General features: G+C 42.6%; 1 protein-coding gene across 3 annotated transcripts in view; it reads left to right on the top strand.

The window, feature by feature from the left end:
* Positions 1 to 22,755, top strand: part of whrna (whirlin a) — a 121,247-nt gene that overhangs the window by 54,286 nt on the left and 44,206 nt on the right. For all 3 annotated transcript variants that reach the window (XM_052037393.1, XM_052037392.1, XM_052037391.1), the window contains 3 exons: positions 9,850 to 10,068; positions 14,277 to 14,402; positions 19,224 to 19,420. In XM_052037393.1, the coding sequence (XP_051893353.1) occupies positions 9,850 to 10,068; positions 14,277 to 14,402; positions 19,224 to 19,420 (542 nt within the window). The remainder of the gene's footprint in view (positions 1 to 9,849; positions 10,069 to 14,276; positions 14,403 to 19,223; positions 19,421 to 22,755) is intronic.

Below are 22,755 nucleotides of genomic sequence, written 5' to 3'. Positions count from 1 at the left end.
TTCTTCATTTAGAACATAATATCTGAGCACACGTAGGAGCAGGAGTAGGCTATTCAGCCCACTGAGGCTACTCCATCATTCAACAGGATCATGATTAATCTTCTTCCTTAATGCCACTTTCATGCCTTTTTCTCATCTTCTATCCCTTGATTCCTCTATTATGCAGAAATTTATCACTGTCAGTTCTGAATGCAGTCAATAATTGAGTTTTCACAGCCCCTTGGGCAGAGAATTCCAAAAGTTTGCCACCCTCTAAGCGAGGAAATTTCTCTTTGCTTCATTTCTAAATGATTAACCCTTATTTTGAGACCATGATCCATAGTTCTCAAGGGTATTCAACATTTAGGAGGGACAGTTAAAAAGTAAAGGGGGTGGGGTAGTGCAGTTAATAAGGGGTCACATCAGAACAGCAGTTAGGAAGGATTTGGGCTCGTGGTGTAGACTTAGAATTACTTAGGTGGAGCCAAGAAGTTATGGGGGGAGAAAACATTGATGGAAGTAGTGTATAGGCCTCTGGATAGCAGTAATGATGTAGGGCATATGGTATAGGTAAGGCAAGTATGGGTGTATGTAACAGGAATAATACATAAAGGCCGGACAAAGCAAAATGGGACAAACATTATCGTGGATGAATTCCTCAGACTAACCAAACTAACACAAGGTAGATTTCTGGATCAGTATGTTCAGGAAATGAGAAGGGAAAAGGCTATGTAAGATGTTGCACTGTACAACAAGAGACACAGCACAGAAACAGGCCCTTCAGCCCATTGAGTTTGTGCCAACCATTTACACTAATCCTACTTTAGTCCTGTTTTATATTTGCCCCAGATTCTACAGCTCACCTGCATAGCAGGGGCAATTTACAGTGGCCAATAAATCTACTAACCCACCTGTCTGGGGGGGTAGGAGGAAGCAGGAAGAAATTCATGCAGTCACAGGGAGAACGTACAAACTTCACACAAACTGCACCCAAGGTCAGAATCAAACCCAGGTCTGTCGAGCTCTGAGGCCATGGCTCTACTAACTGTGATGCCTTATCAATATTAGTCTTATTGAAAGAGGCCCCTTGAAAATGGTGACCAGGATATGACAGAATTTTACAATAAGTCCAAAAGTAATGAAGTTCAATATAAAACATTGGGTTTTCAATCTAAACAAAAGTTATGAAGGTATAAGCAGCAGGTTGGTTGTGTTATATTGGAAAACTACATTAAAGGATACAATAGTGTACAGGCAATGTATTTTAAGTAGATTCCTTTAAGATACAAAGACTCAACAGAAGTGGTTAAACCATGGATTGTGAAGTTCATTGCGCATTTTGAAACTGTCAGAAATTGCTGTAGCTTTAGCCCTCTGGATAAAATAAGTTCATAGAATATACTAGTCACTTTCAGCAAAATCTCATGGCCGGTATAATGAGAGTGGTGCAGTGGCGCAGCTAGCAGAGCCACTGCCTCACAGTGCCAGAGACCCAGGTTCAATCCTGACCCTGGCTGCTGTCTGGGTGGGAGTCTGCACATCCTCCCTGTGACCATGTGGGTTTCCACCCACATCCTAAAATTGTGTCAGTTGATAGGTTAATTGCCCCTAGAGTGTGAGTAAATGATGAGAATGTAGGGAGAGTAAAACATGGAGTTGATGTAGGATTACTGTCAATGGGTGGTTGATGGTGCAGAGTCAGTGGGCCAAAGGGCCACTTTCTGTGCTGTATCTCTCTGACTTGGGTTATTACACATCCTTATTCTTTCTGTGGCCATCTTATATTTCTTTTTATCTCCTGAACTCAATAAAAAGAATGCAAGTTTATATGGTTTATCGTAGCTTCATTATTCCTGGTAATGTGTAATAAAGGTGGATACTATTGGATAACCAGTCGGTACAAAAATTCACAACCTGAGAGGATTGACAGACCATCCAACTGACAATACATCTGTGAGATATTTATTGAAGATACTTAACAGCTTGCATTGTGAAGAAGTTTGCAGCTCACGTGCCTAACACATGTTATTGTCATGAATTTAGATACTGCTATTGGGACCAATCAGCATTATATAGTTACATAACATGCTTCAGAGAGAATGGCAAAGCTACCAAGACATTAATTTCTAGGATAATTAATGTAAGTTCATAACCAATTCCCAAACTGCCAATAAAAGCTTTATGTCATGTAATAAAAGTTGTAACTTGACTTTATTTGGTTACTGCAAATCTGGCCTTGGCTGTAACACATGTACAATTTGCTCCATCACACTCAGTGAAATGGGTATAGATTAAAGCATTATGCATTGTATTACAAGTCCGTAGAGCTTTTTAAGATGGGCTCACCTTAAGTTTCAGCCATTTATTAGTTATGAGAACCTCAGGATTTATTACAACACCAAGCACCACCCAGGTGATATTAAACAAATAAATAGAACTTGAAAATTAAAATGGACTATTTCCATTCCAGTTAAGGTTTGCTTTTAAAAACAACAGTAACTTTGAGAAAATGTTGACTATATAAAACCAAATAAAAACTTAGTGCAGCGATAATGTGGCACTTCCTCAATCCATTTATTATTACTCATTCAAGGGATGTGGGCTTCATAGGCTGGGCCAGCATTTTATTGCCCATCCCTAATTGTCCTTGAGAAGGTGGTGGTGAGCTGTCTTCTTGAACTGCTGCAGTCCTTGAGGTGTGGGTACACCCACAGTGGCGTTAGGGATGGAGTTTCAGAATTCTAACCCAGCGACAGTGAAGGAACAGCAATATATTTCCTAACACAACTTGCAGTGGAACATCCCAAGGTACTTCGCAGGACCATTAATAGGAAAATTGATGCCAAGCCGTATTAGGGCAGCTGACCCAGAGCTTGGTCAAAGAGGCTTAAGGAAAGAGAAGAGAGAAGTGGAGAAATGGGGGTGATTTAGAAAGAGAGCTCCAGAGATGAGGGCTTCAGGGCTTGGAGTCAGGGTCCAGTGGTTAAATTCAGGGATGATGAAGAGGTGGGGATTTGAACATGTAGCTCACTTGAAAGGCAAAAGAGAAGGTGGAGATATGGTGGGATAAACCATGAAAGCATTTGAAAACAAGGGTGAGAATTTAAAACCATATGTCTGTCGTTATCCACAGATTTTTAATTTGGAATTCACTGTTAAGTATTATACAATGTTCAGAGTATAGCTGTGGATTTGACAAAATGCAAATGTCTTCTTTGGCTCAGCACAGTAATAGTAAGTGACATCACATTTATTCCTCAGCATTACTGAGACTACTGTTACAGGCTTGGCACATAAATCAGTGGATACAACATTTATCGAGTCGAAATGTGGATTTTAGGATCGGTGAGTTGACTTATAGTCAGTAAAGTGGAGTCATTGAGATTTGCATCCTGTCTCTCAATTAGAATTAGGCTTGAGGATTTGCCTTGTGACAGTGATGAGATTCCACTCTCCACACTCCCAGGGACCATGTGTCATTGAGCCTGTGATAATTTCAGTGTCATAGTTTTGTGCATCTCCAGCAATTAGGGTAAGAATGTTGAAGGGATTAAGGAACGTAGAACATAGAACAGCACAGGAATAGGCCCTTCAGCCCATGATATCTGTGCCAATCATGATGCCATTTTGAATCAATCCCATCCACATGCACATGATTCATGTCCCTTCATTCTCTGTGTGATCATGTGCCTGTCTAAATGCCTCTTAAGCACCACTATCGTATCTGCTTCCACCATTTCCCGGACACTTGCCTCACACATTTGCTTTAAACTTCCCCCCTCTCACCTTTAAGCTACCCTGGGAAAAAGATTCTGTCTGTCTAACCTATCAACACATCTCATAATTTTATATGCTTCTATCAGGTCTCCCCTCAACCTCTGACAAATTGGGGGCTTTTCATTCTTGGGGCATGGAAAGGTAGATATTTAGTCAACCCTAGTTGCTCTAAATATTTTGGTTCTGGAACAAAAGGTGGTCAGAAATAGAAGCAGGAGTGGGCCATTTGCCCGTCAACCTTGTGCCATCAAAAATCAATCTCACTTTTGAATGCAATCAGTTACTGGACCTCTACATGCTCCAAAGATTCATCGTTCTCTTAAAGAAGAAATTTCTCCTCACTTCAATCTGAAATGACCCACCCCTTGTTTTGAGAGGATGTTTCCACTGGTTCATGATTCTTCAGCCAAGTGAAACATCCTCTAAGGATTCAGTTTGTCGAGGCTTGTAAGAATTTTGTAAGTTTTGATAAAATCACCTCACATTCTTCTAAACTCATGAGAGTGCAATTTGTTGTCATACAGCAAACCCGCTACCACTGGAATCAGTCCAGTGGACCAATACCAATACCAACCATGTTAACAGCATCCCACAACAACCAACTAAATACAACATCCTGCAACGAAGAAGCCACATTTTTGTCTGCATGTATAATCCCAAATAATATCAGATGAGAGGTTTGCAAGGTCTGGTTGATCAAATTTCACAAAGTCAAGACCTGATTCTCTGCTGACAACCATCTCATCTAGTCAAACAGCCTTTGGCACTGCCAGTTTTTTTTCTAACGGGCAAATGTGCTCAGAGGAAAGTAAAGGCACTCAACATCTTTTTAACACAACAATATTTCTCCCAGGTTCCTAACCTCAGTATTCAAGAGATTACTGTTTAATTCCTGGATGGTTGAAGAAAATCCCAAGGGACTGACAACTCACACAAGAGATAGACATTTATTCCTTCATACAAGCACTCCCTAACTTTGGTTCAAACCATTGGGCCCACTTCCCAATAGAAGCAACCATCCCACTGTTTAAAGGCCATTCTCAGTGTTGCATCAGCTTCAGTTCCAGCTGTCTCCTATAGAATGGTAGGAGCTCCTTGGGTGAATGGCCAATAATCTGTTGGAGGATACTTGGGGTCAGACACAGTACTTTGTTCTCTTTACATATCAGTAGAACTGCAAACATCATTCATTATGAACCCTGGCAAAAAGTTGTGGGTTTGAGTCGCTGTTATATGACCTTAAACGGACATCTTATACAATAAAGATGAACTCTTGTTCTCCCAATCTACCTCGATATGGCCCTTGCATTTTATTTGTCTACCTGCACTGAACTTTCTCTGTAACTGTAACACTATATTCTGCATTCTGTTTTTTTTCCCTTTTGTACTGCCTCAATGTATTTATCTTTGGAATGATCTGTTTGATCGGCATGCAAGACAAAACTTTTCACTGTATCTCAATACATGTGACAATAATAAACCAAAGGTTTCAAAGGTTTTGGATCTAAAGTTGATATGTCATATGCACAAGTACATGCATGCACTGGTGTAATGAAAAACTGACTTGCAGCAGCATCAAAGGCACATAGCATCATATAACCAGCATCCACAAGAGAAAAAAGATCTTTGTTGCGTCCTCTCTATGGCAAGTATGTCCCTTAAGGGTAAGGAGATCAGAAGAGTAGATAGTACTCCAGAAGCTGTCCCACTAAGGACCTATATGATTGCAATCAGACATTTTCATTCCTGTCCTCAAATCTTCACCTAACAAGCCAACCTACTATTTGTCTTCCTAATTGCTTGCTTCATCTGCATGTTTATTTTCAGTGACTTGCATACAAGGTACCCAGATCTCTTTCAACATTTCCCAAAATCTGTCACCATTAAAAGAAAGCTTCAATTTCTTGGTCCCAAAATGTGAAAACAGTGAGAATTTCTTTCGAAGAAACAAGTAAACATTGCTGCTTTAGGCCATGAGTCAGGAGACCTAAATGGGAAATGATATGGCGGATGAACTAAACATGTATTTTACATCAGTCTATACTTGAAGTGACATACAAGTAACATCCTGGAAATAGCTGCAGGTTGGCGATTGGAAGAGAGGGAGGAACTCAGGGAAATTACAATCACCAGGGCAATACTACTGAGCTAGTGCTGGAGGTGTGTGCTGCGCTAGTGCTGGAGGTGTGTGTGCTGCGCTAGTGCTGGAGGTGTGTGCTGCGCTAGTGCTGGAGCTGTGTGCTGCGCTAGTGCTGGAGCTGTGTGCTGCGCTAGTGCTGGAGCTGTGTGTGCTGCGCTAGTGCTGGAGCTGTGTGTGCTGACATGTCTCTGGGTCCTGATGGATTTCATCCTAGCTTCTTAAAAGAAGTAACCAATGAGATAGATGATGCCTTGGTTTAAATTTTTTGAAACTCCCTAGATTCAGGGAGGATTCCGTTAGATTGAAAAATATAGAATGTAGCTCCTTTATTAAAAGAGGGTGGGAGACATCAAAAAGTTACAGTTGGTTAGTTTAATGTCTGTCATGAGGAAAATGTTCAGAGCTGTTATTAAGAATTTCTAACAGGGCACTTGGCAAATAAAAGTCTAGGTGATCCGACAAATACTTTGTGAAAGGGAAATCATGTTTGACCAATTTATTTGAAATCATTGACAAAGTAATGTTCTGTGGATGAAGGGGGACTGGTTGATGTACTACACTTAGGTGTCCCGAAGGCATTTGATAAGCTGCTGCATCATGCAGAAAATAAAAACACCTGGTGTAGGAGGTAACATATTGGTGTGGATAGCAGTCTGACTGGCTAATAGGAAACGAACAGTAGGTTTAAATGGGTCTTTTTCTAGTTGGCAAGATGTAATGCGAGGTGTGCCACAGGCTCCAGGAACTGCGGGTGGGCACACTTCCCACAAGTATAGTCACCAGGAACACTGGAAGTTTCCCTGATCTCCCACATTCTTCAGGAGGAGCATGTGACTTCCCTGACTGCCATGTCTAAATTACAGAGACTACAGAGGAAAGTAAAAAATCCACTCTTCAGACTCCTTGTTGAAGCCTCTTGAAATAAAACCTCATCACTTACACCTCAAACACAGCACTTCAGCGTCAACAACAGCCACCCGAAGGTCATGTGGCAGAATGCAACATTGATAGCACAACCTCAGAACATCCCAAGGTGTGTTACAGCTGATGATGTCCCGTGACTGATGGAATGCAGGTCCCCTGCTCCTCCAGTCAAAGTCCACACCAATCTACTCTTAATGTGCATTGCCAATCGAGTGAAACTGGAGAGCAGTCATTCACCTCCATAAATGTACCACCTCCCTCCCTGTACCTGATTACCCATCAATAACCAAGCACAGGCTGAGTGTTTCCTGTCCTTTACAATGAGCTCCTGATCCCAGAGACCACCTCTGAAGTGAATAGCGAGATTGTAAAACTTAATTTTACAACTGAAATTGAGAATGACACTGAGGGAATGAAGAATAATTAATACCCAGGTAATGGCCTTTATTCAAAGGGAATCGGTCAGGGGATGAAAAGAAGAGTGATGGTCATTCTTAATTTCTATTATCTTCTTCACGTTGGTTATGGGGAAGATGGAATGTGAGTTTTAAGGCAAGCTATAAATTCAGGGCAAAATGATTCCTTTTTACTTAAACTAATTAAATAATGATTGATGTCAATCCAAAAGAAGATATCGGCCAGTGCTTGCATAACGGTGAATCATATTGCTGCTTTACACAGTATGGTTGCCTGCTGGATCCCAACCACTGAGCCATTTCATTGGAGCTTCAGGGACTTGAGAGTCATCAGGTTTCTCAGCAGTTTCATGATGGAAGCCATGTGCTCATCAAGGGCAGAAATTATTCAAAAGAACTCACTGCCTTAGGCAGAACAAAAGCCAGTAAAGGGTTTTCATCTTCATTTCTGTACTTTGTAATGTATCCAGCTCTGAGTTGATTTTGTGCAGTCTTGCAAGCCTGCTCATAAATGACATAAAATATGGAAAATAGGAGCAGAAGTAGACCAATCATGGCTGACTACCACTTCAGTACCCTGTTCTCCTCAGCTTCCTTCATACCTCTGATGTCAAGAAATATATCTACCTCTTTTGTGAATATAACTCACTGCTTTTGTAATGATAACGTTTACCCTATGGGGTCCGATAGCTGCTGGGGTGGTTAGGACAAACTTTATACTAAGCAATAAAAGCTCAATGGAGATTGCTTTCATTTGACCAGAATCCAGGGCAGTGACCAACCATTCCTGCCAACTGAAGGTTATTGTTCGACAAGATGAGTCACTAATGGTTCAAAAACCTAGTTGAAAAGAAAGGAAAAAGCAGTTTTGTGATTCTCAACATGCACCATAAGTGTTTTTATATAGTTAACAGAACTGGGGATTTCACCTGCCAGCTGCTTGTTTCCATTTCTAGCTTCAATTGTCCCATCTATCTGAGAATGCAGAGTTTTATTGTACATTCTGACGTCTGTAAATGGTCACACACACCATAGCCTGAAGGCATTGATCTCTACTGGCTCCCAAATTTAAATTCCATGCCTGTGTGTTTAAGTCCTGCATTAGGGTGAGGTCTCTGCCTCCTCCATAAACTCTCCCAGCAGCCCGCTGTACCACAATGAACCCACCCACTGATCCCCAGAACCATGTACTGTTTTCCGGGCACTGCTGATTGGAGATCCTCCTTTGCTCACTATTGCCACCTCTGGCATGAGATTTCGTTGCTGAGCTGTGTTGATGGTCATGGTTTCAATTGATGTACTCAGATGCCAGTTAGTTTACTACAAGGTCCTGCTTGTTCAGGAGGCTTTTTTATTACCTGTCCTATAGAGTAAGTGGACACACCAGGAGCACTAAACACAGTGGGATTCAGGAGGCTTCTGTGCTTCGGTAACACACAGCATTTCAACTTCCTATCTGCCCACTTTCCACTGTGGAACAGGTTAAAATCCACACATGATAAAGGCTAGGATTCTGTGGGCCATTTTACAGCCTCATTAATCCATAGCCTGCGACCTCGTACCCCAAACTATAGATGGGCAAGCTCACTGCCAGCCAATTGCATCTTCATCAAAAGGTTCGCTTCACATTTGCTACTGTAGGATTCCATTCCCCATCTTACCAACACTCTTTCACAGTTTTCTGTTAGCTGTTGTTAGCTATGTCTCTCTTTTTCATTATCCGCACATCAAGTATAATTTCCTCTTGGTCCATATGCAAATCATTGATAAGGTGAACAACAGCAGGACCCATTTCCAACCACACAGAAACCCCCCCTTAACTTCCTCCCTTTGCCTTTTTAATTAATTTTGAATCCATCTTGTTATTCTTCCCTAATTTTGGAGTATATTTTGCATAAAAATGTACTTCATTCATAAAATTTGCAAAATGGTAGTGCCGTATATTCACATGTCACCACATGTCACAGTGCTAGACAGATCATATCATTCTGTCCAGTACATGGTACACTAGTGTATCTCATTTCATTACAATATGAAGTTTACATTGGCAACACCAGAGTTATTTCCATTATGTAAGCTTGCATGCAAACAGTCTTGGAACCAGAACCTGTGTAAAACCCTTCAGTGTCGATTAATGGAAGCATCTTTAACACAGAGCCATTGTGATGCTGCATCAAGCTTCATTGTGTCCCTCAGCATATAATCCTGGACCCTGGCATTTGCCAGTCTGCATCGTTTGGTTGTAGCCAAGTCCTTGCACTGGAAAACCTAAGGCTGTCTTCTCTGAGTTGATAATGTTCCAGCAGCAATTGATGCTTGTCTAAGTCTGTGTCCATGAGAACCCTTGTTCTGAAGTAATTTTGCAGAGCAGCATTGCCTCTATTTAGGTCCATGAGCCTGGTATTCACAACAAGCATTTACTTGCTGGTTCCCACTACTTCCCCAGAGAGACTGTGTTGTTCTGCGTGATAATGCATCATTTGTTTCATCTTTTCCCATTTCTGATCTGAGAATAATTCATTAATTATGCTCACTTTCACACAATCTATTATTCATGATTTTGGTACTCTGCACAAATATATAAACTTCACATTTATATTGGTTGCTCCCCAGGTGCTAAAAGGTTCCAAGAAGTTAATCCTGTCTGTGAGCTCGGTTGGTCGTATTCCAGGAGGCTACATAACCAATCATGTGTACACGTGGGTGGATCCGCTGGGTCGCAGTGTTTCACCACCACCTGCTCTTCTTGGACACAGAAGTAACACGACCTGGGGAAAAGAGAGCGAAAGGAGGAGCCATCTTCAGCTGCTCCGAGATGGAGATGAGAAGAAGGTAAAATGGATGACAGCTTTTCTGGGGTGTTGACACTGTAGCATTTCCTTTTGTGGGTGGATATTAAAAATGGATATGTGGAGAGAGGACAACGTCGAAATGTTTGTGTTTCTCAGTGAGAGGCAATACATTAAAACATTCTTCTCTTCTCCACTGGAGCAGTGTTTTCTACAAGCTTGTGCTCAAAGGTTCACTATCTGCCAGATATAATGTGCCTCAACCTGGTTCCGAAGTATTGGGGTTATGTTGCTTTGTAATCAAGCTGGAAGGCAGAGATTGCAGTGAGTGTAGGGGAGGAGGGGGGAGGAACTGTGCTCCATCTCACTGACTGAGAATCTACTGTCTGACGGTTCACATTCTGACTCCTTTGTGGTCCAATGACTAATTGGACTTAGAACTGAAGAAAGAAATTAGGGGTCATAAAATATCCTTAGTAAGTTAGATTAGGGAGACTTCCAAGGCATTCTGTAAGTATGTCAGGATAGCCAGAGGAAGAGTGAGTACCTTTAGGTATGCCCAACAAGTATAAGGGGGTAATCTATGTGTGGAGTTAGAGGAAGTGAGCAAGGCCCTCAGGATATTTCTCATCTGTATTCACCAAGGAGAAGGACATGGAAGATAGTAAGTTCAAAAAGACAAAACTTATAATTTTGATTTTCATGTAGTTTTCTTTGGAGTCCAACTTAGTTGTTGTGAATGGTCAGTTTGAAGTTTACAGTAAATTTTGCAAAAGCCTTTGCTCATGTTTCACCTTATGACTTGCTGAACTGAACTTTGAGAACTATTCCTGGACTTGGAGTTTGGGAATTTGCCACACACACGCTTCGAGTTTAGTTCTTGGGGTTAATGTTTAACATCTAATGTTTTTACTTTTCTTATTATCATAAGTAGTTATTAATAAAATAGTTTCTAACACTTATACATGACTCGGTGTGTTTCTTTTGTTGCTGGTATGTAAGAAGAATATTTTGACCAGTTACAGGTGCAATAATTTGGAAAATACTAAAGGGTGAAGAAGAGGTTCGCCAGGATATTGCCTGGATTAGAGAATATTATCTGTAAGGAGAGGTTGACAAATTTGGAATGTTTTCACCGGAGTGTCGGAGGCTAAGTGATGAAGTGAGAGAAGTATATAAAATTATGAGAAGCATAGATAGAGTAGATGGTCTTTTTCCCAGAGTGAAAATGTCAAATACTGGAGGACATAGCTTTAAGATGAGGGGAGGAAAGTTCAGAGGAGATTTACAAGGCAAGTTTTTTTTTGCACAGAAGTGGTGGGTGCCTGGAACGCACTGCCAGGGGAAGTGGTGAAAGCAGATATGATAGCAATGTTTAAGAGGCATTTAGACATCACATGAACAGGCAGGGAATGGAGGGATGTGGGCAATGTGCTGGCAGGTGGTATTAGTTTGGATTTGCATCACGATCGGCATAGACATCATGGGCCGAAGGGCCTGTTCCTGTGCTGTATGTTCTACGTCACATGATTACAAACAATCCGCAGATTAGAGCTTTCAATTATGAGGAGAGATTTCATGAGGTCTTTCCACTATGATTAACAAGGTTAGGTGATCTGATAGCATTGTCAATAATTATAAGGGCTTTGGTGATTAATCATAGAAATAAGCTCTAGTTAATGATTCTGTAATTACAGGACCAGGTCATCACTAAATGGGAATTAAGAGAACTTTCTGTAAAAGGATATTAGGATGTGGAGAATAGCACTGGAACCTGCCGCACAAGCAGAACCCACAAAGATTTAGAATCAGAATCAGGTTTATTGTCACTTATATATGTTGTGAAATTTGTTGTTTTGAGGCAACAGTACTGTGCAAGACATAAAAATTACTGTAAGTTACAAAATTAAATAAACAGCGCAAAAGAGGAATAACGAAGTAGTGTTCGTGGATTCATGGACCACTCAGAAATATGATGGCGGAGGGGAAGAAGCTGTTCCTGAAACGTTGAGTGTGAGTCTTCAGGCTCCTGTACCTCCTCCCTGATGTTAGTAACGTGAAGAGGGCATGTCCCGGGTGGTGAGGGTCCTTAGTGACGGATGCCGCCTTCTTGAGGCACCGCCCCTTGAAGATGTCCTCGATGGTGGGGTGAGTTGTGCCGTGATGGAGCTGGCTGAGTCTACAACCCTCTGCAGCCTCTTTCAATCCTGCACATTGGATCCTCCATACCAGGCTGTGATGCAACCAGTCAGAATGCTCTCCACTGTACATCTGTAGAAATTTGCAAGAGTCTTTGGTGATTTACTAAATCTCCTCAAACTCCTAATGAATTAGGGCTGCTGGTTTGCCTTCTTCATGATTGCATCAATGTGTTAGGCTCAAGATAGATCCTCTGAGATGTTGATGCCCAGGAACTTGAAGCTGCTCACCCTTTCCACCACTGACCCCTCAATGAATACTGACGTGTGTTCTCCCGACTCCCCCTTCCTGAAGTCAACAATCAATTCCTTGGTCTTGCTGACATTGAGTGCGAGGTTATTGTTGCAACACCACTCAACCAGTTGATCTACCTCACTCCTGTACACCTCCTCTTCAACATCTGAGATTTTGCCAACAAGAATGGTGTCATCAGCGAATTTATAGATGGCATTTGAGCTGTGCCTAGCCACACAGTCATGAGTGTAGAGAGAGCAGAGCAGTGGGCTAAGCATACATCCTTGAGGTGCGCCTGTGTTGATTGTCAGTGAGTAGGAGATGTTACTACCAATCCACACTGACTGTGGTCTCCCGATAAGGAAGTCGAGGATCCAGTTGCAGAGGGAGGTACAGAGGCCCAGGTTTTGGAGCTTATTGATTATTATGGAGGGGATGTTGTTGAATGCCGAGCTATAATTGATAAACTGCAGCCTGACATAGAACACAGAACAGTACAACACAGTACGGGCCCTTAGGCCCACGATGTTGTGCCGACCTATATAAACCTTATCCCCATTCAATCTATCCCCCTCTCTACTTCACCTCCCATAACCTTCTATTTTTCTTGCGTCCATGTGCCTATCTAATAGTCTCTTAACTGGCCCTATCGTGTCAGCACCTATCTGCACCTCCCCCAGCAGTGCATTCCAGGCACATAACTTTTTGCTGTATGTGTAAATAAAATTCTAGAAAAACAAATGAATGATTGCTCAGAAATGTGAGACCATATTGTTGTTAGCTGCATTGTAGACTGATAATTAAAAATATGTATTTCATCCCGGCACTTGACAGCAGAACTTCCGCAGGTGGTGTTGAGAACTCTAGCAGGACCATTGCATGATGACAGGACTTGATTGAAAGGTTTGCAGTCCTGAGGAGTATTGCAGGGTAGATATGGAGTGGGTGTTTCCTCTTGAGGGAGAATTGAGAATGAGGGTCACCCATTTAACACAGAGATGAAGCAGATTTTTTCTCAGAGGGATGCTTGATTTTTGTAACTCTTTTCCTTGAGGGGTTGTAGAAACTGAGTTTTTAACATTTTTAAAGCAGAAATAGTGCAGGTAAATACTACGCAAGGGATGTGAAAGGTCACTGATAGACAGGAATGGGGAGTTATAATCAATTTAGTCATGATCTTCTTAAGTTAGGGGCTGAGTGGACTGCTCCTAATTCATATTTTCATATGTTTGTGTGCTCAAATGGATTACCTTAAAGTGTATTGAAATATTTATTGTCATTATCAAAGTGCTGGCTTGCAGCCAATGAATTTGTGTGAACACATCATCTTTTTTTCCAGAGTTGGGGAATCAAGAACCAGAGTGCACGGGTTTAAGGTGAGAGGGAAGAGATTTAATAGGAATCTGAGGGGCAACATTTTCAGCCAGAGAGTGGTCAGTAAATGGAATGAGCTCCCAGAGGAAGTGGTTAAATCAGGTACATTAACAACATTTAAAAGGTACATGGATAGGAAAGGGTTAGAGGGATATGGGCCAAATGCAGGCAAATGGGACTAGCTTAGATGGGCATGTTGGTCGTCACGGATCAGTTAGGCCAAAGGGCCTGTTTCCATGCTACATGACACTGTGATCATGTGTTGTGTATGTACTCAGGGCATTAAAAGGATTGATTGTTTTTTAGAAACAGAATCTTGCTGAAATTAACACAAAGGGTCCAGTCACACGTGCTTTTCTCTTCAGTTACAACACTTCTGACAGCTAAAACACCTTTGGGTTTGGCCGCTCTGGTCATTGCTCTTTCTCTATGGTGATTTTTCAGGTAAACCTTGTCCTTGAAGATGGCAAGTCCCTGGGACTGATGGTGCGAGGCGGTGCTGAGTATGCCCTGGGAATCTACATCACAGGCGTGGACCAAGGATCTGTAGCAGAAGTCACTGGCCTGAAGGTATTTTCCATTACATGCCGAATTTTCCAGAGAGGAAAAACCCATGTATGTAGAGCTGTACAGATCCCAATGACTCAATCAATCAAGAATTTTAAACTTTTGTCCAATTACAAAATACCTTTGGGTATTTTTATACGCTGTTTGTTTTCAAGCATTGATATGAAGGTAAGGTTATGGCTGGAGTTTCCCATGTTTGCATTCCCCAGGTTGCTTTGGGGCACTAGGGGTGGCTGCATTTCTTTTCTACTCCAGGTCATCCTAAGAAGGCAGTGATGGTTGAGCGCCTTGTTACACCACTTCAGAGAGAGACGAGTTTTGCACTCACCTGAATTTGCAAAAGTAACATCTCATTTACAAGCAAGCTTCTCCCACAGTTCAACATTCTGTCAGTCTGCAGTGAACCACCATCTCAGACCAGGCGATCAGGTATCAAGGTGGAGCTCAGGTCAGAGGGTTCTAGCTATTTCAATGTAAGCAAGACAGGCAACAAAGAATCTCTGCTGTTTTCGTGGGGATCAGTGATGTCAGTCCAGTGCTAGAGTATACATCGTGTTTCTGGCAACCCAGTCGGATGGAGAATGCATTTGTATGAAAAGATGCTCGGCTTTATAGAAACCTTGGTCATCCTTCTGTATTAACATGAGTTAACCATGACTGAGTAAATATGCCCCATAGTAATTGCCTGGATTTACTTTGACAATGGGACTTGTGGGGACTGTTGTCCAAGCACAGACTGATTGGGATGTCCACCCGTAGGCCAGCTTCCCCACTAGAAATCATTATGTCCCTGATTCTTATGGTTCTTTGATCTCCTAAACAAAAGCAAGAGTCACCAAAGGCTTCTGGTCATTCATGAACCAGCTGCCTTGCTCCAGTTTACTGTGTGTGGTAAATACTCACTGCTGTATTCCCTGACCTGTCTGCTCCACTTTCACATTTGTTCTCCTGGGTGATTCCATTTACGAGATTTATTGGCATCGTGAAACCAATCACCGGTAAATTTCTCTTCACCATGTAGATGTCACAACACACAGTAAAACCACATCACTATTTTGTGACATGCAGACAGAAATACAGGAATCACTCAGCAGGTCAGGCAGTATCTGTGGAAAGAGAAACAGAGTTCGTGTTTCAGGTTAAAGACCCTTTGATTTTCATTCATCTGCTGTTCTGTGAGTGATTTTTGTAGAGATTTGGACAGGTGCCTGAGGCGAAGCACAATTCTTTCAAGGAGTATGCATAAGCATGAGAAGTGGAGTGGCTCCCTTAGTTTCCATAATTTCATTAATTTATGGCTTGAATCTAATTTGGAGTCATTTTCACTTAGATTTGCTTGTATTGACAGTGAAACCATTATCCCATCAGCAGACATCTTGCACTGCTCAGCCCTCTCTGTACTCTGAGACTGAACAGGTAGTCTTTATATTATTTCTAGAGCAGCATTGGTGATTTGCTGGCACTTCCTCCAGGGAATGTTTGAAATAGAGTTTTTTGGTGATCAGAGAGGGCACATCAGTAATGTGGCAACAGTTTGTTTCAACAAAATTTCGAACTGCTGATTTCACAGTCCCCGGTAGAAGAGTGTGCACGGAGCAATGAAATCAGAATGATCAAGATACATACTGGACACTTATGGAGGTTTTGATTGTTGCTAAGTTACAGCGATGTTGAAACTAGAATCTTTTTAGTCCAAGCAGCTCCGCTTCCCTGGAAGACTGGTTTATCTGCATTGACGTTAGAGGATCAGTCGTCTCCTGTATGTGATGCTACTGTAACCTACGTACCTGACTCTTGAGTGTAAACTGTGCAGATTAAGACACAGCTTGCAGTGCAGAACTGCAGAGAAGGCAGTGAAACAGGAGTACGTCTGTGCTTGAACATGTGTCCAGCCCCTGGTCTCCACAGCACGGACACAGTGGGCAGAAGGAGACGTTGCTGTACTGTATGACTGGGACTCTACCAGCAGAAGGCAGGTGTGAATTCCCCCTTTGAATTCTGTCCTAAATGAGTCCGTTATCTTCACACTGTGGGCTCAGATGACCATCAGAAGGTGGTTAAAGTGGCATCAAAGGCGAGGTGCGGATAGAAGGGTTATGGCGTGTCTGGAGCTGAACTGAGTAACAGACTGGAATCACCATGGTTGCATCACAGGCACCGAGATCTAGTATCTCAGCCTCTGAATAATTTGTCTGTAGGCTCGTTCAAAGTGTTTCCTTCGGGTACTTTTGGTTCCTACAGACTTCCTGATGTTAAATGGCCATTTGTAAACCATCAGATGAAGCGCATGCTGACTGGTTTTCGCTGTGTCCAGGGTGCTAACCCAGCCCTTGGCAGCAGTATCCTGGTCGTTGCCTTGATGAATAGATGGGCACATCGCTTGGTCCACAGTGGCCTGGCTCTGCTCCTGTGGTAAACCTGACGTAGAACTTGCCTGCTCCAAACGTGTATCGGCCAGTTGTAGGCACCGATGTCAATTCAAGGAGAGAAGGAAGAAAAAATTGGAATTTAACTTGTTTATTAATTATGTTCTCATCCACCAGACTATTTGCTTCAAAACAAGCTGCATAAATTCAAGGCATCTCTTCACATTTTCTGTTGGAAAAATAGAGTGCCAGGCTGATTTCTGCCAAGATTTGTTCAAACCATCACAGTCATTGTTAGAGGTTGCGATGCAGCAGACAGGACACTGCTGGATTGCTCATGGTTAGCTGTCAAACGCTGTCTCTTTAAACTGGCCATAGTCCAGCTGTGTGTCAGAGGACTGACTTGGATCTTACTGAACCAATAGGATTTAGCACATCAGTGCTGAGCAATGCTAAATGCCACCATAGGAAACTCAACCACACATCAGCTTGGGTTCTGAACAAGAGTCACCAGACGTGCTATGGGTAGATTTGACTTTGTATGTTGTTTCCAGTTCCATTTTCAGCGTTACCCTTTATTTTTTCCTGTGTACAGACTGCCCCTACCGCGCTGCTCCCTGTGTACAGGCTGCCCCTACCGCGCTGCTCCCTGTGTACAGGCTGCCCCTACCGCGCTGCTCCCTGTGTACAGGCTGCCCCTACCGCGCTGCTCCCTGTGTACAGGCTGCCCCTACCGCGCTGCTCCCTGTGTACAGGCTGCCCCTACCGCGCTGCTCCCTGTGTACAGGCTGCCCCGACCGCGCTGCTCCCTGTGTACAGGCTGCGCCTACCGCGCTGCTCCCTGTGTACAGGCTGCCCCGACCGCGCTGCTCCCTGTGTACAGGCTGCCCCTACCGCGCTGCTCCCTGTGTACAGATTGCCCCTACTGCGCTGCTCCCTGTGTACAGACTGCCCCTACTGCACTGCTCCCTGTGTACAGGCTGCCCCGACCGCGCTGCTCCCTGTGTACAGGCTGCCCCTACCGCGCTGCTCCCTGTGTACAGACTGCCCCTACTGCACTGCTCCTGTGTACAGACTGTTATTGAATATGTTTCCTAAAATAAACAAAGGATAATATTTACTCCATTTTAGTAACAAACTAAAAATGTCATCTTTCGGTGGTCCTTTTGGTATAAAAATTAAAAGGTATTTCTGATAGGATATGGTTCCAAACACTGAAAGCTGTTGATTTCAGCTCAAAACTGGGTCTGATAACTAAACTTCATGAGGAATGTTTACTTTTACAGCAAGGAATTGATAGTGAAATGTGCCTTAAATCCTGATAGGGAATGGACAAGTCTATTCAGTGGTTTCTTGTTCTTGTAACAAACATTGTACACTGCAGTGTTAAGTCTGTTCAGACCCCGTTAATTCTGAAAGCTTCTTACATAAAGTTTTCAGGAATGTATTATTTTTGCCAGAATGATTTCATGAATTATGTGATTGAATTTTATCTGAAACACAAACATGACCGGGGTCGCCATTCAGTGATGTCAGACATTGTGAAATACATCTTGTCGTCACTTGCTCCAAGTTCTTCGTGTGTGCCAAATGCTACAAAGGGTCTGGGATGCTTGTCTTGCAGTGCTGCTTAATGTAAAAGCAGATGCTGTGCTGTTGTTGGTTAGAAGGTCCCAACATCTTGGGCTGCAGCTAGAAATCTGAGGCATCCATCGTGCTGCAGGCACAGTCTGTCATTGGTTTTCCTCAGTGTTGGCCACCCCCCAGCCCGGTATTACTGGGCCACTTCTGTTTATTGGTCAACCTCTAATGTTGTCTCTAACCTAACCTACACCCCCAAACACCGGTGCTACTGGCCATCATCCATCAACCTCGCCCAGTCTGCAGGCCTGATTCTCTTTACTCTCCCTCCACCTTGGCCCTCCAGATTCCACCCACCACCCCCCCCCCCACCCCACAATAATCTAGAGCCCACCCGAGTGTCTCTGCTAGGCACAGAGCCTGTCGAGGGACAACTTTGTTCACACAAAATGTGAGGGCCTGTTGTTTTGTGCATCACAGCTCAGCCCTTATTGCTTGGATAGTTTGATCTAAATATTGACTTGCTGTGTGCCATTTGTCAACCTCCCCTGTCCGTGGTGGTTATACCGATTGCACAAGCCTTCAGCGTGCTGAGGGTGGATCTTGGAGACATGTCCGACTAAGTCCCTTCCAAGCTGGGATGCAAGGTTCATTAAGGATGGGAGCTAGAGGCACACAGCACAGCATCCTACTGGGCAGGACACTGAACAACTTCAGCAGCCCCATTCGTAAATTGTACCTTCAGCAAATAGACTGCAACACTAAAGAGTGTCATTAAAGAACATGATGTAACTGGCTTGTGCTGGTGTTTTGTGGTTAATTCCAGCACTCAGGAAGTAATATCACTCTAAGTCACCATGAAACTTCTCTTCATTAGGTTGGAGACCAGATTATCGAGGTGAATGGAAGGAGTTTTCTCAACATTCCACATGATGAAGCTGTAAAAATCCTGAAGTCTTCTCGCCACCTCATGCTGACAGTAAAGGATGTTGGGAGGTTGCCCCATGCCCGGACTGTGGTGGATGAGACCAACTGGATAAGTGGCCCAGAAATGAATGAGACTGTTGGAACAGGGTAAGCTTGAGCTTCCTTTGATTATATTCATCCATATAATTAATGGGCTTATTGTAAGAAATTAATCTTTATGTGTCTAAGCTGGAGGTAAGCCAGTGCACTGGAGCTGCTCTTTGTTGAAAGCTATGGTTTATAGTTTGTATACTTTGACAATTCTTCATGGTTGCATCCATTATCCTGTGTGTGAGAGCTGATTTACAGCAAAAAGCATAATGAGTTTGTCTTCAGTGAGTTCTTAACTTCTGGTGGTTCATTGCAGAGTGCATTGCTGATAGAGAGACAAGAGACACAATATGTATATTTTATCCAAGGGCCTTTCATGCACTGACTCTGGAACATTCTATACACATTCAGGTTCAGTTTATTGTCATATACACCACGGTGCAACGAAATTACTTGTTCACATTAAGCTCATAGAGAAAACATAAGTAAACACTGTAATCATTGCCAACCAGATAGCACTCAGTCACAAGACACAATCCTTAAAGCAAAAATTACTGTTCAAATTCAGTATTAAGTGTGCTACATTACTTCCACTCTTTTTATTATAAAATAAAAGAAATATAAACAGAGATAACAAATTCCCAAATGTTACAAGTTTTACCAAATAACAAGCTTCCATACTCTATGATCTTTGCAGGGGAACTGGTGTGGCTTTTGATAACCTTAGAGATTCACCAGATGCTGGGAGTTTCATGCATACCTGGACTCACTGATGTTGCCCTATCTAGACGCTCGCTTAAAATAATATGTGCTAGTTCTTCTTGAACAATTGTATTCATCATTCCAGGAACTTCTTCAACCTTGTGGTTGTCTTTAATGTTCTGCTGGGCATTGTGCTGTAGTGTCAAATGTTCTTCAGAGGTTTCTTTCTCAAATCTTCACCAGATAATTATTCAGACTGTAGACCTCCCCTCTTGCCCAATATCCCATCATCTTATCTTCAACCTATGTGAGTTCTCAATACATGAACTCTACCTTGCAGCCGGAACCTCTTCTCCTTGCAGTTGTTTCATGGTGTTTCTCTTGTGACATGCCTTTCCTTTGCTTTTATTCCAAATTGGGAAGATTAGGTCTGAAACTCTTGCACACAAACATTTCTACTGGAGTGCATACAGTTGTGGAGTGTGACATTATTCTATGGCTCAGAAGAAATGCTGCAAGGATGGCACAGTTGGCAGTTAGTAGCGCTGCTGCCTCATAGCTCCAGGAGCCTGGGTTCAATCCTCACCTTCGGCGCTGTTAGTATGGAGCTTGCATGTTCTCCCTGTGACCACATGGATTTCTCCCGGTGCTTCCTTGGTTGGTGGAAAGTCCATTGTGTCTGTGATGAAAGGACTTCATATTTTTATTGAGACCTGTGACTGAATCAGTCTATTAACCTATGTGTTTGCCCAAAGTCAGATTTTTTTGCGTGATTCTGTTATTTCAAATGCAGTGTATAACATTTAGCTTCCTCTGTTCATTGTGCACAATGTAATCTTGACAAGACATTTACTATAGTGTTTTGCTTGGATGCTCTATTCTCATTTCAGAATCATACAGAGACAGTATGATGCCCCACCTCTGTGCCATGCAAGCAGCAGACACTGGTCCCAGGATGGCCATTAGTAACTAATATGTATGGTCTTTCCGGTAAGAATATGTAACCCCCAATAAAAATGTCAGCACCTCCTCCCCTATCCAAGTGTGGCGTGTTTCACATTTGGTTGTGTGCCTGGTGTGTAACCATTAGGATTCTCATGTCCATAGCATAACCAACCACTGCACCAACTCCATAGCTAGAAGTCTTGCAGACAAGTTTTAGCACACGGCTGGAATTGTAATTAATGTACCAAGAAGGGTTTCTGATGACACCCCACTTGCACAGTTCCAATCTACTGGACTGTTTTGAAGAATGACAAGAACTATGGATAGCAGGAACCTGATGGAGGTACCAGATTTCTAGAAGATATTTCATAGGTTCCTGCATCAAAAGTTCTTGCAGAAAATAAAAGGTCATGGTGTAGGAAGTAAACAATTGGCATGGATAGAAGATTAGCTGGCCAACACAAAACAGGGTAAACATAAATAGATTTTTATCAGGCTAGCAAGATGTAATAAGTTGTATGTCACAGGGAATCATCACTGTGACCTCTTTTTATAACGTATACAAATGACTTAGATAAAGTTCCCAAACTTCCATTGCTGAACTTGATAATGACACAAAGGTAGACAGGAAAGTAGGTTGTGAAGAGGACATAAGGAGGCCACAAAGGGATATCGATAGGTTAAGTGAGTGGGCAAAGATCTGGCAAAAAGAGTACAATATGGGGAAAATGTGAAGTAAAGAAAGTAGCATTTAGTTCAGGTGGTGAGAGTGTGCAGAGCTTCCATCAGAGTTTCCCAGTGTATGATTTACAAAAGGCTAAGCGGCAGGTGCAATGGGTAATGTGTGTAATCTTGACGTCTTTATTTAAGGAAGATTTAGAGAGTTAGAAGCAGCTCAGAGAAGATTTACCCTGGAATGGGCAGTCGTGGGTAAGTTTGGACAGGCTAGGGTGGTATCCACTGGAGTTTAGAAGAATGAGAAGGGACTTGATTGAAGCATGTAAGAGTCTTGACATAGTGGATGTGGAGGGGATGTTTCCTTTTGTGGGAGAATCTAGACTAGGGGTCATTGTTTAAACATAAGGGTTTGCCCATTTTAAGGCAGAGATGAGGCATTTTATTTTCTCAGAGAATTCTGAGTCTTTTGAGCTCTCCCTCAAATGAGAGTGGAAGCAGTCTTTGAATCATTTTAAGGCAGGTGTAGATGGATTCCTGATGCACAAGGGGTGAAAGGTTGCCACAGGTAGCTGGGAACATGAAGTTGAGGTTACAGTCAAAAGATCTTAATAAATGGCATGGGGTGGCTGGAGAGGATGAGTGGGCCACTCAGTGCCATTTCCAGACTTCATGGATCTGATGGCCTCATCTATAACTGCAGCAACCAAGTTCTTGACTTGCAAGCTTAAATAAGTCACTTCTAAAGACAGGCACCACCTGAGAAAAGAGTAGACGCTTCAGGTTGAAGATTCCATGGGTGTTATTTTGTGGGAAACACTGAAAACGTTTGTGGTTTGTTGAGTGTCTGATCACCGTTATGTTCATTGCAATGAAAAGACATTGAGCCTATAGAAAAAGAGAAAAGCATCAGGTTTTCAGCTTTTAAATCATTTGATTATGAAAACAATTAGGAAGCTTGGAAATAAAATTTGATGTTGTAGATTACTTTTGTCAAGAAGTTAATGAAGAGTATCGGTGTTGGCAGGGATGAGGAACCACAAGATGATTTCAAGCTGAGGAAGCACATG

This window comes from Pristis pectinata, chromosome 23, assembly GCF_009764475.1.
Source record: "Pristis pectinata isolate sPriPec2 chromosome 23, sPriPec2.1.pri, whole genome shotgun sequence".
Classification (NCBI taxonomy): domain Eukaryota; kingdom Metazoa; phylum Chordata; class Chondrichthyes; order Rhinopristiformes; family Pristidae; genus Pristis; species Pristis pectinata.
This window is presented reverse-complemented; position numbering and strand designations above follow the sequence as displayed.